The sequence below is a fragment of the Mesoplodon mirus genome, assembly GCF_964341445.2.
Source record: "Mesoplodon mirus genome assembly, chromosome: 5".
Classification (NCBI taxonomy): domain Eukaryota; kingdom Metazoa; phylum Chordata; class Mammalia; order Artiodactyla; family Ziphiidae; genus Mesoplodon; species Mesoplodon mirus.
The window spans coordinates 119,629,707-119,645,783 of record NC_138980.1 but is presented as its reverse complement, the minus strand read 5'-3'; the positions used below and the strand labels follow the sequence as shown (position 1 = coordinate 119,645,783).

Here is a 16,077-nt window from a genome sequence, read left to right as displayed (position 1 = left end):
TACCAGGTCTGAAATGTATTGTTGACAATGGCATTGAAGACAAGACGATCTCCAACTGTAGATGGTCCCCGGAACTTAAACATGTCCACGGACTTCAGAAGGGGATGCGCTCGACACAGGCGGCTGATGAAACAAAGGGAAGGAGAGAGAGAAGAAAGTGATCATTCTCCAAAATATTTTCAGGAACTGTTGCTTTGCTTAATGGATGCAATAGACCAGTGTTCAGGGTGCTTTCTAAATGAATATCTCTTTTAGCTCAAGAGGGAAATGAACAACTGGATTGTGTGTGTTGAGAGTGGTCCTGTACATTACCTGCAAATATTTTAGGAAATGCCACACGTCCCCAGGCCGTGGGGTCTTTACCAAGATGCTGGTGCTCCTGCTCTTGTGGTGACAGTCCTGCTCTTGTTTTGTGCCCTATGGAAGTATCTCCAAAAAACAAACCACTGTCATTTGTTCTAATTTGAGGGATTTTTTTCCCTCCTGACAGTTCATGACTACAGTCACAGAAAGCTGTGACTCCCAGGTTGGAGTGGGGCACAATGAAGAGAACTGTCAGCTGGTGCCATTCACATGCATTCCTTGGCTTCACTGTTACTTGAGTTTACCCGCATGTCAAAGACTAATTTTTTTTCCCCAAAGAAAAATTACCTGGATTGTTGCACAAAGCCTGAGAGGCTACAAAGAATACATTTTATGATTTTGTGGTGTGGGGAGTTTTGAAAATCTATAAAGAAAATTTAATCTCAGAAAGTTACTTCCATAATTTTCTACATTTTAGATTCCCACTGTAGTCATCCAATTACTCTAAAGAATTGTGCCGGGCCTCCCTGGTGGCGCAGTGGTTGAGAGTCCGCCTGCCGATGCAGGGGATACGGGTTCGTGCCCCGGTCTGGGAGGATCCCATATGCCGCGGAGCGGCTGGGCCCGTGAGCCATGGCCGCTGAGCCTGTGCGTCCGGAGCCTGTGCTCCGCAACGGGAGAGGCCACAACAGTGAGAGGCCCGCGTACAGCAAAAAAAAAAAAAAAAAAGAATTGTGCCAACAATAAGTGAACAGACTCTGCCATAGTTAATTATATTGTAAGCCTTTACAATAGAACAGGTTCAAATGCTTTATTGTCATTAAGAGTGACAATAGCATTTTAAAAACAAGCTCTTACATTTGTGCACAATTTATAGGAAGGATAACCACAGGTTTCTAATTATAGTCATAACTGTAGACATATTAATAATTAAATTCCTTTAACTTGGGGAAAATAAAACCTTAACAATTTTCAGTGGTTACAAAAATTTTCGGAAGGGCAGATTCTGTTCAAATCCATTTTCAGAGAACACAGTGTTCTTTAAAGCTGCTCAATTACCTACATGGCTTCATTAAGAATAAAGGAAACCTTTTTGAAACTGAGGAACATTTAAAAGTACTTTTCTAAGTTCTTTCCTCTTTCTTACCTTATTTTTCAGTTAATCCTTTGGCCATGATGATTCTAACCAGCACCTTCAGAGATCAGACCTAATTGTAAACCGCCTTTATAAAAGTTTGTATCTTGACCGTTTTTAAGTGTAAAGGCTATCTTCTATTTCTGTCCTGCATCTGCTTTGTCATAAGTAATGTGACAAGGAGTTGCAGTGTCATAAGATCAACAGTCATAATTCAGAATCAAGTATAAGAACTGTCATTTCATTTTTATTTTTGAACCAAGAATTTAAACATTCACCTTCAAAAAAGGACAGAATAATTCTAAGGTAAACAGGAAAATGACTTATCATTTTCTCATTTTGATAAAAGGCAACATTGTTCTCTACTTATTTCCTTGACTGCCCAATAGCTGAGCCTCAGACCCTTCTATCCTCTCCCCACTGGTCTCAAGATCACAAGCCAAAGGTCCAAACCAAGAACCTTGCAGAAATAGTAGCCACCGTCTCCATCCAAGCCATGATCTGGCCGCCAAATGTATTTCCATGATGGTTTGCATGGGGTGGGAGGACAAGTTCAATGCTCTGCACAGAGGTGACCTTCGTGGAAACCGTTCCTTCTTCTTCATCACAAGTGGGATCTGAAAGGTGGATGTGAACAAAGATGGTGGAGTTAAATGCAGAACCTGAGGCTACAGCCTTTCCTTCAACTCATGGGATTTTTAGAAAAATTAAATTATTACCAAAGACTTAAAACTCCTGAAGAAATGAATAGGCTTTATTTACAGTGAATTGGATAAGACCACAGATCAGAAAGGGCATTTTAGAGATTGTATTCCAACCTGTTTTACAAGTCAACCAGAATTCTGATTAAAAGAATGTTTAAGTTTAAATTTGAGTTGCTTCAGGTAGAAGAGGGGCAGATCAGAGCAGGTCAGGGCAGAAAGAAATTTGGGGATTGATGGATATATTATTATCTTGATTGTGGTGATGGTTTCATGGGGGTATACATGTCTCAAAACCTATCAAGTTGTACACTTTAAGTATGGGCCATTTATGGTATGTTAGTAAAGTTATTAAGAAGAAAGGGATTTGAGCTTTAAAGGGCCACAGACACTGAAAATCTGGAATAGTTTGCTGTATGATAAACTTCAGAATGGGAATATGGCCTCCTGTAGTTACTGTTTTGTAATGAATGCAGTCACAAACAGAAAAGACACAATACATTGTACTTCTTAGTGTCTTTCTGCTTCCTTTGAATCATATCTGCTTCATTTGCTGACAAATTGGTTTTGACTCTCAACAATGGAGAAATCAATTACTTTGGCGGCAAAAGCAGTAAAATGTATTCAGTTGTATTGCCTGCATCATCAAGGGAATCACCAGCTAGGCTTAAATCTCACGTACTATTGTTGAGGAGGTGGGAGAAAGAATTACAGAGTAGGGCACCATCCTGGTTGTACCGTCAGAGGCACAGCTGAGCTTTCAGTGTGAGAGCACAGACATGCCCGGCTGTTTTTGGTAAGTGGGAATGGAGCCTTTCTTATCACAGTCACATATAAGTGAGCAGAGAAGAGTTGTTACAGAGATTTAACTCCATTTCCTGATCTAATTGTTATATTTTTCATTAATTGATAGTATTTTTCTTTTATGTTTTTTCCCCTTCATTCCACTGATCATTTCAGTCCCCTGCTTAAAAACATGCAGTGACTTTCCCTTGGCCTATTAGAAGAACCTAAATCATTCCTATGGCCCCACGCCCTTCCTTTCCTGTCTGGCCTATGCCTACCTCTCCAGCCCCAGCTAGTCTGATTTGCTCCTAGCACCCCTTCCCCTCTCAAACTCTCTCTCCCTTTGTTCCAGCCACAATAGCCCTTTTTCAGTTCCTGTAACTAAATGTTGCCCTCAACATCAGGGCATTTGTTCATGGTGCTCCCTCTGTCAGTGGCAGTTCCACCAGCCACCCACACTTTCTTCCACTTACCTCCTGTTCTCTCTTGGCCAATCTCAGTCACTGCTTCCTTAGGAAAGCCTTCTCTGACCACAGCAACCCCACTATTATGAGCTCCCACTTGTACCTTTCTTTCATGGCTATAATTTTATGTTTATTTGTGTGATCTTTGATTATCTGACCCCCTATATCCTAAGCTCCTTTGAGCAAGGACTGATTTTTTTAAATTCTAATAAAATTCCAGAATGTGGGTGCTCAGTCAATATTTATTGAATGAATAAATGGATGAATAAACTTAACTTTGCTGATTTATTCCACGTTCACAGTTCTTACTAACAACAGAATATTTTTAGGTAACAGAATGATTGTACTGATTTATACTTCTGTCTGTTGTTTATTACAGTTCCTACTGCTCCCCATTTTCACTTAAATAGTATTGTGGACTCTTGAATTTTTCCAGTTTCATGGATGTGAAATAGTGTCTCATGGAGGTTATAATTTGCATTTCCCTGATTAATAATGAGGTCCAACATCTTTTCATATGTATATGAAACTTTCATGTTACCCTTTAATGAAATGTCAATGTTGTTTGCTTCAAATGTTACTTCTCTCCCTTTCTTTTTCTCCTCTCTTCCTGGAGCTTTGATTAGATGCTTGTTAGACTTCTTACTCCATTCTCTACATCTCCTAATCTCTCTTATATATTTCCTATTTCTTTGTCTATCCATCTGTATTCTAGGTAACTTCTTCAGATTTACTTTTCCAGTTTACTGTCTTAGATGCTGTTTAATTCATTCATTGAGGTTTTTTAAAAATTTTTATTTATTTATTTTGTCTGCATTGGGTCTTCATTGCTGCACACAGGCTTTCTCTAGTTGTGGCGAGCTGGGGCTACTCTTCGTTGTGGTTCATGGGCTTCTCATTGTGGTGGCTTCTCTTGTTGAGGAACGTGGGCTCTAGGCACATGTGCTTCAGTAGTTGTGGCGTGTGGACTCAATAGTTGTGGCTCACAGGCTCTAGAACGCAGGCTTAGTAGTTGTGACACACAGGCTTAGTTGCTCCATGGCATGTTGCAACTTCCCAGACCAGGGATCGAACCCACGTCCCCTGTACTGGCAGGCAGATTCTTAAGCACTGCGCCACCAGGGAAGTCCCATTCATTGAGTTTCAAATTTTAATTATTATATATTCTTTTTTATAGAAATTCCTTTTGCTTCTTTGTCAAGTAGGCTAGGTCATTTTCTTGTTCCTATATAACACTTTTGATATTCTTTTCTTAAAATATATTAATGTTCTTACTGCAAATTCCTTATATGGTAAATTCAATATCTGTAGTCTTTGTGGACCTCATTCTATGGTCTGGTGCTTTTCTGGATTTAGGTGACTTATTTTTGTCTTTTATGATTTTTGACTAGGAGCTCACATTCCTTGGATCTTTATCTGTGACAGTTCTTAAGGGCTGGGCTTAAAGTCATTTCTTCACAGAGGATTTGCATTTGTGGCTGCAGATCACCCGTGGATACGTAGCACAGTACCACTTCACACTAAGTATCACTTGGTCTGTTTTGGGCCAAATAAATTATGTGAATTCTGACACCAAATCTGCTTGAGAATGTATTTGTGATTGAATCCTCAAAGAGAAACAGGTTTTTTTCCATTCCACCTAGGGCTAAGTGGAAAGCATCCCTACCAGAGCTCTCTGAGGGGTGGGATTTTTCCAATTGACCCACTGAGGGTATCATTTTGGGGGTGTTGCAGCTCCAGGTATGGTTCCTTGATCCAACCTTCCACCTGGCTGTGTCTTCTGAGCCCTGGCAGGCCCATTAAAACACAGCTCTAGGTCTGGCACATACAGGTTCCTCCTCAGTAAATGCCAACTCTTGTATCTCCTTACACTGCTGAATTTGTGTTTCTAATCATTTGTGGACTTCAGGGCTTTCTCTTATTTTTTTGCCTGCTGAGATGTGTTTGCAAAGATGTTTGTAAATATTTCATCCAGAAATTTTAGATTTTTTCAGACTCCCAAGTCCACCATAGTGCTGTAATCAGAATTGGATTGCTTCCTAAAGTGATCCTTAAAAAGCATATGAAGTCTTAAATCCCTTCCAACTTCTTTTTAAGTACTGATTTTGTTAGATAATTTTCTATAAACATCCAAAACTAGTACTGATTGAGATTTTTTAAGGTTAATTTCTCTTACACAAATGGTACTTTTTTGTTTCAAAATAAATTAATATAAATTATCTGTAAACTATATTGTTAAATGAAAAAAAGAAAGGTGCATACTTGTTTGAATATTGTGTTACCAGGATAAAATAAAAAATTAAGAGAGGACCTTATACTGTATTGTAAAGACTCATATATAAGGCAACTCCTTTTCTGAGGGATAATTAAAGAAAAAGCTACTTGATTCTTATGAAGACATACATGGCCTACACTGGGACACATTGAGGAGGGTACTAGGGCAGGTCATATATGTATAAGCATCAGCTATGACATCTACGCAGAAATATATTGAGTATAGGGGACCTTGGTGCAGAAGTGTGCCTATTTGGAGGTAATTGCCAATCAATGGGGAAATAGGGCTCTTCCAGGTTTAGAGACCAGTCTAGGCTCATAGCTCTGGCTGTGTACCCATGTTAAGTACAATAAACAAATGTCACCCTTTCTACAGGCTTCCAAATAGGGGCACACTCATCTGGAGGTCAATTTCATTTCTTGTACTTTGGATGTTCATTAAGTATTGTGTCATTCTGCTTGGACAATTTTACATTTATCCCACATTTTCTGGTCAGGAACTCTGACCTGAATTGAGGTTATTTTATCTCTGGTTTTCTTTCTCATTACTGGAAAGGATCAACACAGCAGCAGAATACACATTCTTCTCAAGTGCACATGGAACATTCTCCAGGATAGATCACATGCTAGGCCACAGTCATATAATTAAAGTTCCTGTAAGTAGATTTACTGACCATCAAACTTGCCACTTTCCTTCATCAAGTTTTTAAAAGTATCTTCATGTTGTAATCGAACTTTCCTTCTCTCAGAAGCCAGATTGTGTTCCACATGATCTTGTTCAGTTAGAAGTGTGACTGGTTTTAAATGAATCTAGAGAAAGAAAAACAGTTATCTTTCGTTGCCCTGTTAAACTATAAAAGCACATCATGAATTTTGCAAAAACAAATGATATGCTACATTGTTTTCTAACTCAAAGTAAATAGAGCATTTATGGGTGTTTATATACACATTTTATTTTGACTTAATTTTTTTCTTAAAATATTTTTTAAACTAAAAAAATCAACATAGACTTAATTATTTGTTCATATAATATGTGTCTTAAAAAGTTTTCCAAATATTAATTTTCCCTGATTTAAAAAATTTTCAACAGAACTACAAAATTAAAAATTCTTCAGATTAATGAGTGAGGAGAGGGACTTTGACTCCACTAAATTCTTATCAAGAAATGCTTTCTACCTTTTGCAAAATAAATCTATCAAAGGGAGAGAATAAAGATGTTCTAGAGAAAGCTATCATGTACCAAGAGATATTCCCAATTTGGAAATTTCAACACATGGTGAAAACATTGTCTAATAAGCAAAAAGAAAAAATCAATAAGTCAGAATAAAGCTCTAACTGACCTCCAGAAACCTGGAACTGTGATGCAACAGAATGAAATAGAAACAAAGAAAACAGTAGCAAAGACCAATAAAGCGAAAAGCTAGTTCTTTGAGAAGATAAACAAAATTGATAAACCTTTACCCATACTCATCAAGAAAAAGAGGGAGAGGATTCAAATCAATAAAATTAGAAATGAAAAAGGAGAAGTTACAACAGACACTGCAGAAATACAAAGCATCCTAAGAGACTACTACCAGCAACTCTCTGCCAATGAAATGGATAACCTGGAAGAAATGGACAAATTCTTAGAAATGTATAACCTGCCAAGACTGAACCAGGAAGAAATAGAAAATATGAACAGACTGATCACAAGTAATGAAATTGAAACTGTGATTAAAAATCTTCCAACTGGGCTTCGCTGGTGGCGCAGTGGTTAAGAATCCGCCTGCCAATGCAGGGGACACGGGTTCGAGCCCTGGTACAGGAAGATCCCACATGCCGCAGAGCAACTAAGCCTGTGCACCACAACTACTGAAACCCACATGCCTGGAGCTTGTGCTGTGCAACAAGAGAAGCCACTGCAATGAGAAGCCCGCACACCACAACGAAGAGTAGCCCCCGCTCACCGCAACTAGAGAAAGCCTGCAAGCAGCAACAAAGACCCAACACAGCCAAAAATAAATTAATTTATTAAAAAAAATCTTCCAACAAACAAAAGTCCAGGACCAGATGGCTTCACAGGTGAATTCTATCAAACATTTAGAGAAGAGCTAACACCCATCCTTCTCAAACTCTTCCAAAAAATTGCAGAGGAAGGAACACTCCCAAACTTATTCAATGAGGCCACCATCACCCTGATACCAAAACCAGACAAAGATACTACCAAAAAAAATTACAGACCAATATCACTGATGAATATAGATGCAGAAATCCTCAACAAAATGCTAGCAAACGGAATCCAACAACACATTAAACAGATCATACACCATGATTAAGTGAGGTTTATCCTAGGAATGTAAGGATTCTCCAATATACACAAACCATTCAATGTGATACACCATATTAACAAATTGAAGGATAAAAACCATATGATAATCTCAATAGATGCAGAAAAAGCTTTTGACAAAATTCAACACCCATTTTATTATAAGCTCTCCACAAAGTGGGCATAGAGGGAACCTACCTCAACATAATAAAGCCCATATACGACAAACCCACAAAACATCACTCTTAATGGTGAAAAACTGAAAGCATTTCATCTAAAACCAGGAACAAGACAAGTATGTACACTCTCACCACTATTATTCAACACAGTTTTGGAAGTCATAGCCATGGCAATCAGAGAGGAAAAACAAAGGAAAGGAATACGTATTGGAAAAGAAGAAGTAAAACTGTTACTGTTTGCAGATGACATGATACTATACATAGATAATCCTAAAAATGCCACCAGAAAACAGCTAGAGCTAATCAATGAATTAGGTAAAGTTTCAGGATACAAAATTAATGCACAGAAATCTCTTGCATTCCTATACATTAACAATGAAAGTTCAGAAAGAGAAATTAAGGAAACAATCCTATTCACCATTGCAACAAAAAGAATAAAATACTTAGGAATAAACCTACCTAAGGAGGTAAAAGACCTGTACTCAGAAAACTGGAAGACATTGATGAAAGAAATCAAAGGTTTCACAAACAGATGGAGAGATATACCATGTTCTTGGATTGGAAGAAACAATATTGTGAAAATGACTATACTACCCAAAGCAATCCAGAGATTCAATGCAATCCGTATCAAATTACCAAAGGAATTTTTTACAGAACTAGAACAAAAAATCTTAAAATTTGTATGGAGACACAAAAGATCCCGAATAACCAAAGCAATCTTGAAGGAAAAACACAGAGCTGGATGAATCAGACTCCCTGACTTCAGACTATACGACAGAGCTACAGTAATCAAGACAATATAGTACTGGAACAAAAACAGAAATATAGTTCAGTGGAACAGGATAGAAATCCAAGAGATAAACCCATGCACCTGTTGTCAACTAATCTATGACAAAGGCAGCAAGGATATACAGTGGTGAAAAAACAATAAGTGGTGATTGGAAAACTGAACTGCTACATGTAAAAGAATGAAACTAGAACACTCCCTAACACCATACACAAAATTAAGCTCAAAATGGATTAGAGACCTAAATGTAAGATGGGACACTATAAAATTCTTAGAGGAAAACGTAGGAAGAACACTCTTTGCCATAAATTACAGCAACATCTTTTTTGACTCACCTCCTAGAGTAATGGAAATAAAAACAAAAATAAACAAATGGGACCTAATGAAACTTAAATGCTTTTGCACAGCAAAGGAAACTACAAACAAGACAAAAAGACAATGCTCAGAATGGGAGAAAATATTTGCAAACGTATCAACAGACAAAGGATAAATCTCCAAAATATATAAATAGCTCATGCAGCTCAATATTAAAAAAACGAACAGCCCAATTCAAAAATGGGCAGAACACCTAAATAGACTTTTCTCCAAGGAAGACATACAGATGTCCAGGAAGCACATGTAAAGCTGCTCAACATTACTAATTCTTAGAGGAATTGCAAATCACAACTACAATGAGTTATCACCTCACACCAGTTAGAATGGGCATGATCAGAAAATCTACAAACAACAAATGCTGGAGAGGGTGTGGAGGAAAGGGAACCCTCTTGCACTATTGGTGGGAATGTAAACTGATACAACCACTATGGAGAACAGTATGGAACTTAAAAAACTAAAAATAGAATTACCATATGATCCAGCAATCCCACTACTGGGCATATACTCAGAGAAAACCATAATTCAAAAAGACACATGCACCCCGATGTTCATTACAGCACTATTTACAATAGCCAGGTCATGGAAGCAACCTAAATGCCCATCAACAGACGAATGGATAAAGAAGGTGTGGTACATATATACAATGGAATATTACTCAGCCATAAAAAGGAATGAAATTGGGTCATTTGTAGAGACGTGGATGGACCTAGAGACTGTCATACGGAGTGAAGTAAGTCAGAATGAGAAAAACAAATATCATATATTAACACATATATGTGGAATCTAGAAAAATTGTACAGATGAAACAGTTTGCAAGGCAGAAATAGAGACACAGACGTAGAGAACAAACTTATGGACACCAAGGGTGGAAAGAGTGGGTGGGGGGATGGCAGTGGGATGAATTGGGAGATTGGGATTGACATATATACACTAGTATGTATAACATAGACAACTAATAAGAACTTGCTGTATAAACTAACTAAACAAATAAAATGTTTAAAAAATAATGCTTAGACTAAATGCGGATCCTCCCCTAGGCACTCTGACTCTAAAAAGAAAAGCCAAGAAATTATGAGTAAGTCCGCAGCAGACAAGGGGACATGCTGCTCTGGGCCAAAGCCAGGCAAGCCCACTGGGCACCCACATCAGGCCAACATATTTCTTTTAAGGGTGTTTTTACCCTATATGTCGTGCAGCTTATGTTTAAACTTCAATAACTCAGCAACTTTGACATTATTCCTTTAGGTATGAAAAAGTAATTGGACCATAAGACACAACTGCTAGCTAAAAAGCTCTTGCTTTAAAAAAATATTTTATCTCAATTTTGAGTTATATAAGCACAAAAGAAAAGAACTAAACCAGCAAGAAATATTGTGGGGAAACAGACATGACCTTCAGATCATTTAAAACACAATGTTGGGCTTCCCTGGTGGCGCAGCGGTTGAGAGTCCGCCTACCGATGCAGGGGACACGGGTTCGTGCCCCAGTCTGGGGAGATCCCACATGCTGCGGAGCGGCTGAGCCCGTGAGCCATGGCCGCTGAGCCTGCGCGTCCGGAGCTTGTGCTCCACAATGGGAGAGGCCACAACAGTGAGAGGCCCGCGTACCGAAAAAAAAAAAACACAATGTTTTTTTTCTCTTTCTCAAACTGGCTACATCTCTCATTTTCTCTAAGGCAGTTAATACTATGATATTACCACATAAATATTGGTGAAAATTATGATAAATATTGGTGAGTACCAAATCTTGGGAAAGTATATCTCACGGTAAAAAGAAATGTCCCTTATTCCATAATAATTCTGATGCTTATACTTCTGTTGATATGTCCCTGAATTACATGCTAGATACTCTTCACAAATAAATTTACCTTTTCTTTTCCAACTGGTTTGGCTACAAACGTAGAGAAAGCCACACTAACAAGTTTCTCACTGCCAGTGAACATGTCCTGTACTGTGACCTTGATGCTGATCTAAAAAGGAAAGAAAAATAAATTCAAAACTTTTCAGCCATCTAGACAACATATGAGACTGCAGCATTAAAAATTCATTTTTGCACTTCACCATTGTTTTGTTTTTTGAATAATACCAGCATTTCAATTTACTTTTAACCAATACTCTCCTCTCAATGATTTTCTATAAAATTGGAAAAATATTTTTTTTCTGATTATAGAAAAATATATATTTACCATGGAAAATTTGGTAAGTATAAAAATAGATAAATGATAAAGATGGAATCTGACAATCAAGAGTAAATATTATCAGTAATTCCATCACTCAGATTAATAGTTACTAACCTTTATATAAAATTTCTTCCAGTTTTATATATATACATATGTATGAAATGTATCTATATGTATATAGTTGTGTCTGTGTATACACACAAACACAAAAGATTATCATACTGTATTTACAATTTTATATTATAATGAAAATTTTTGGCATTTATATGATAAGCATTTTCTAATCCCACTATTACTAAATGTGCTTTTGAAAACAAGATATTAATGAATTCCTTATAGCTCATCAGAGAGATGCACCATAACTTTAAAAAAAATCTTTAGTCTGAGTTTTATAACCAAGTTGACATGGACAGAATGTTATTTGCAGCTTTGTTTCCTCTTTCAAGAGTTTTATTTTTCAGGAATAGCAAGAAGTAGTTGAGACATTTTATGGTGACACCACAGTGGACTGGATCTCCCCATGTGAAGAACTCTGAAGCTCTGGTCCTCATGATCACACACTACAGAAGTGTAGGTAAACTTGGGAACATAGCTCAGAGAAATAATACTACCTTCTTGAAATAGTGGGCAACCTCGGGCATCTTAGTTCAGCACTGTGTTATCAATGATAATATCTATTTCTACATCTTCGCCAAGCACATCACGCACAAAAATAATCATCAATCGGTGATTCACTTAACTTATGAAACCAAATTAGTATTTGCATGGTAAACATAAGTTAACTAGATGGTGATTAACCAAATTTAAACCATCCACTTTCAACCCCCAATAACTCTCAACCCCACATAGCTTTCTACTTTCAGAAAAATAGGCAAATAAAAAATAGAATAGACAACTAATAGTAAAAACAAAGCAACAATTCTGGAGAGTTAAAACAAGTTCCAAACATTGTCTTCTATTAGAACAGTTAATTTAGTTATTCACGATGGACAAATGTCTCAAAAACATATGCCAGGGAGAATTTCACTTTGTGTCATTACAGAGTGGGTCAGATTGGAATTACATCCTATGAAAACAACTGGAAAATAGGACCAAGTATAGGAGGCAACTATTTTCACACATAGGACAACAGACAACACAGACCTGTGATCTCCAAGGAAAGGGAGATAAATGAAGGGAGCAGTTGCATTTCCTGGGTTCTCAGCCTGCATGTAATTCCCAGACTATGACCAAGGAGGGGAAATGGAAACTTGCTGAATTGAAGAACCAGAAATCAAGGAGATCAAGGCAGCTGAGATTGTCCCAGAAAGGAGGGAGCTACAAAAGGAAAGAATTCCAGGTATGTGCATATTGTTCCTGTTGAGTGTTTAGGTTAATACCAGTCTGAGCATGTGTAGGGTGAAATCTGACAAAGCCAGAAAAGAACAGCTTCTGAGGAAGAAACAGTTATTGTAAGGTAAACAGTTCCAAGAGCTCATACAGTGCTAGGAATCTGGTGTTCCCTCCAGCCAGACCTAAGTGAATACACAACACATTCATAGAGGCCATAGAAGACCACAACTTAGTAGAGGGACTAAATTAGCCCTAGATGGGGCTAGCATTTATTTTTCTTAAGATCAGAAATCTGTGCTTTCAAACTCAATGGGTTCTATTCTTAGATTTTAGTCAAACGTCCTCTGGAAATTCTAGCTGCTATCAGGGAATAGGAAGAAAGGAGAAAAGAAAAGGAACTTTCATCTGTGTATGGGCTGAATATAAAGGAGAGTGCTGTCTCTCAGGAGAAAGGCCAGACCCAGAGGCTACTGTGAGGCAAAGCTCAAGAGCCCCATAGCTGAGAAAACAGGATCCAGAGGCACCATCATAAACTGTCTCTGACAGAGCTCATTTTATCCACAAGTTTTTATTACCTTTCTGATTTCTTCAAGTTTTTTTCTATTCTGTTTATAAACATACTGGGGGAAAGTGACTAAATCAGGGTAAAGCCATCACCATAGGTGTGGTTTTTGCCAAAATAGTTCTTTTATGGGTTGATTTGTGTCCCTCACCAAATCTGGTGCCTCAGAATGTGACCTTATTTGAAAATAGGGTGTGATTAGTTGAGATGAGATCCCTCTGGAGTAGGATGGACCCCTAATCCAATATGACTGATGTCCTTATAAAAAGGGAAAATCTGGGGGGGGGCGCCTTCAAGATGGCAGAGGAGTAAGATGTGGAGATCACCTTTCTCCCCACAAATACATCAAAATTACATCTACATGTGGAACAACTCCTACAGAACACCTACTGAACGCTGGCAGAAGACCTCAGACTTCAAAAAGTCAAGAAACTCCCCAGGTACCTGGGTAGGGCAAAAGAAAAAAGGAAAAACAGACAAAAGAATAGGGACACGACCTGCACTTTGGGGAGGGAACTGTGAAGGAGGAAAATTTTCCACACACTAGAAAGCTCCTTCACTGGCAGGGATGGGGGTGGGGGGTGGGGGGGAAGCTTTGGAGCCATGGAGGAGAGCTGAGCAACAGGGATGCAGAGGGCAAAGTGGAGAGATTCCCACACAAAGGATCAGTGCCGACCAGCACTCACCAGGCCAAAAGGCTTGTCTGCTCACCCGCCGGGGCAGGCAGGGGCTGGGAGCTGAGACTTGGGCTTTGGAGGTCACATCCCAGGGAGAGGACTGGGGTTGGCTGCATGAACACAGCCTGGAGGGGACTATTGCGCCACAGCTAGCTAGGAGGGAGTCGAAGAAAAAGTCTGGACGCCTAAGAGGCAAGATACCATTGTTTCGGGGTGTGTGAGGAGAGGGAATTCAGAGCACTGCCTAAATGAACTCCAGAGTTGGGTGTGAGCCATGGCTATCAGTGCGGACACCAGAGACGGGCATGAAATGCTAAGGCTGCTGCTTCAGCCACCAAGAAGCCTGTGTGCAAGCACAGGTCACTCTCCACACCTCCCCTCCCAGGAGGCTGTGCAGCCCACCACTGCCAGGGTCCCATAATCCAGGGACAACTTCCCCAGGAGAGAACACGGCGCACCTCAGGCTGTTGCAACATCACACTGGCCTCTGCCGCCGCACGTTTGCCCTACCTTCCATACCCCCCTACCCCCAGCATGAGTGAGCCGGAGCCCCCTAGTCAGCCGCTCCTTTAACCCTGTCCTGTCTGGGTGGGGAACAGACGCCCTCAGGAAGCTTACACACAGAGGCGGGGCCAAATCCAAAGCTGAACCCCAGGAGCTGTGCGAACAAAGAAGAGAAAGGGAAATTTCTCCCAGCAGCCTCAGGAGCAGCAGATTAAATCTCCACAATCAACTTGATGTACCCTGCATCTGCGGAATACCTGAATAGACAACGAATCATCCCAAAATTGAGGCGATGGACTTTGGGAGCAGCTGTAGACCTGAAGTTTGCTTTCTCCAAAAATTTGTTTCTGGTTTTATGTTTATCTTAGTTTAGTATTTAGAGCTTATTATCATTGGTAGATTTCTTTACTGATTTGGTTGCTCTCTTCCTTTTTTAATTATATATATATATATATATATATATATATATATATATATATATATATATAATTTTCCTTTTTCTCTTTTTGTGAGTGTGTATGTGTATGCTTCTTTGTGTGATTTGTCTGTATAGCTTTGCTTTTGCCATTTGTCCTAGGGTTCTGACTGTCTGTTTTGTTTGTTTGTTTTTAACTATAGTTTTTAGCGCTTGTTATCCTTGGTGGATTTCTTTTTTGGTTTGATTACTCTCTTCTTTCTTCCTCTCTTTTTTAAATTACTTTTTTATTTTTAATAACTTATTTTATTTTATTCTTTTCTCTCCCTCCTTCCCTCACTCCATCTCTTCCTTCCTTCCTCCCTTCCTTTCTTTCTCCCTTTTTTTCTGAGACATGTGGCTGACAGGGTCTTGGTGCTCCGGCCGGGTATCAGGCCTGAGCCTCTGAGGTGGGAGAGCTGAGTTCAGGACATTGGTGCACCAGACACCTCCAAGCCCCACATAATATCAAATGACAAAAACTCTCCCAGAGATCTCCATATCAAAGCTAAGACCCAGCTCCACTCAACGACCAGCAAGCTACGGTGGTGGACACCCTATGCCAAACAACTAGAAAGACAGGAACACAAACTCACCCATTAGCAGAAAGGCTGCCTAAAATCATAGTAGGTTCACAGACACCCCAAAACACATCACCAGACGTGGTCCTGCCCACCAGAAAATGTCCAGTCTCATCCACCAAAATGCAGGCACCAGTCCCTTCTACCAGGAAGCCTACACAACCCACTGAACCACCCTTACCCACTGGGAGCAGACACCAAAAACAACGGGAACTACGAACCTGCAGCCTGCAAAACGGAGACCCCAAACACTGTAAGTTAAGCAAAATGAGAAGACAGAGAAATACACAGCAGATGAAGCAGCAAGGTAAAAACCCACCAGACCAAACAAATGGAGAGGAAATAGGCAGTCTACCTAAAAAAGAATTCAGAGTAATTATAGTAAAGATGATCCAAAATCTTGGAAATAGAGTGGAGAAAATACAAGAAACGTTTAACAAGGATCTAGAAGAACTAAAGAACAAAGAAACGATGAACAG

The 16,077-nt window shown here is 39.2% G+C and overlaps 1 protein-coding gene across 3 annotated transcripts in view; it reads right to left on the bottom strand.

Moving 5' to 3' along the window:
- The window catches only part of ACOT12 (acyl-CoA thioesterase 12), a 66,634-nt gene that overhangs the window by 27,378 nt on the left and 23,179 nt on the right, over nt 1-16,077 (bottom strand). For 2 of the 3 annotated variants that reach the window (XM_082621258.1, XM_082621260.1), the window contains 4 exons: nt 11,177-11,278; nt 6,338-6,473; nt 1,899-2,055; nt 4-123 (listed from right to left, as the gene is read on the bottom strand). In XM_082621258.1, coding sequence (XP_082477384.1) covers nt 4-123; nt 1,899-2,055; nt 6,338-6,473; nt 11,177-11,278 — 515 coding nt within the window. The remainder of the gene's footprint in view (nt 1-3; nt 124-1,898; nt 2,056-6,337; nt 6,474-11,176; nt 11,279-16,077) is intronic. The other variant, XM_082621259.1, reaches the window with a different exon arrangement.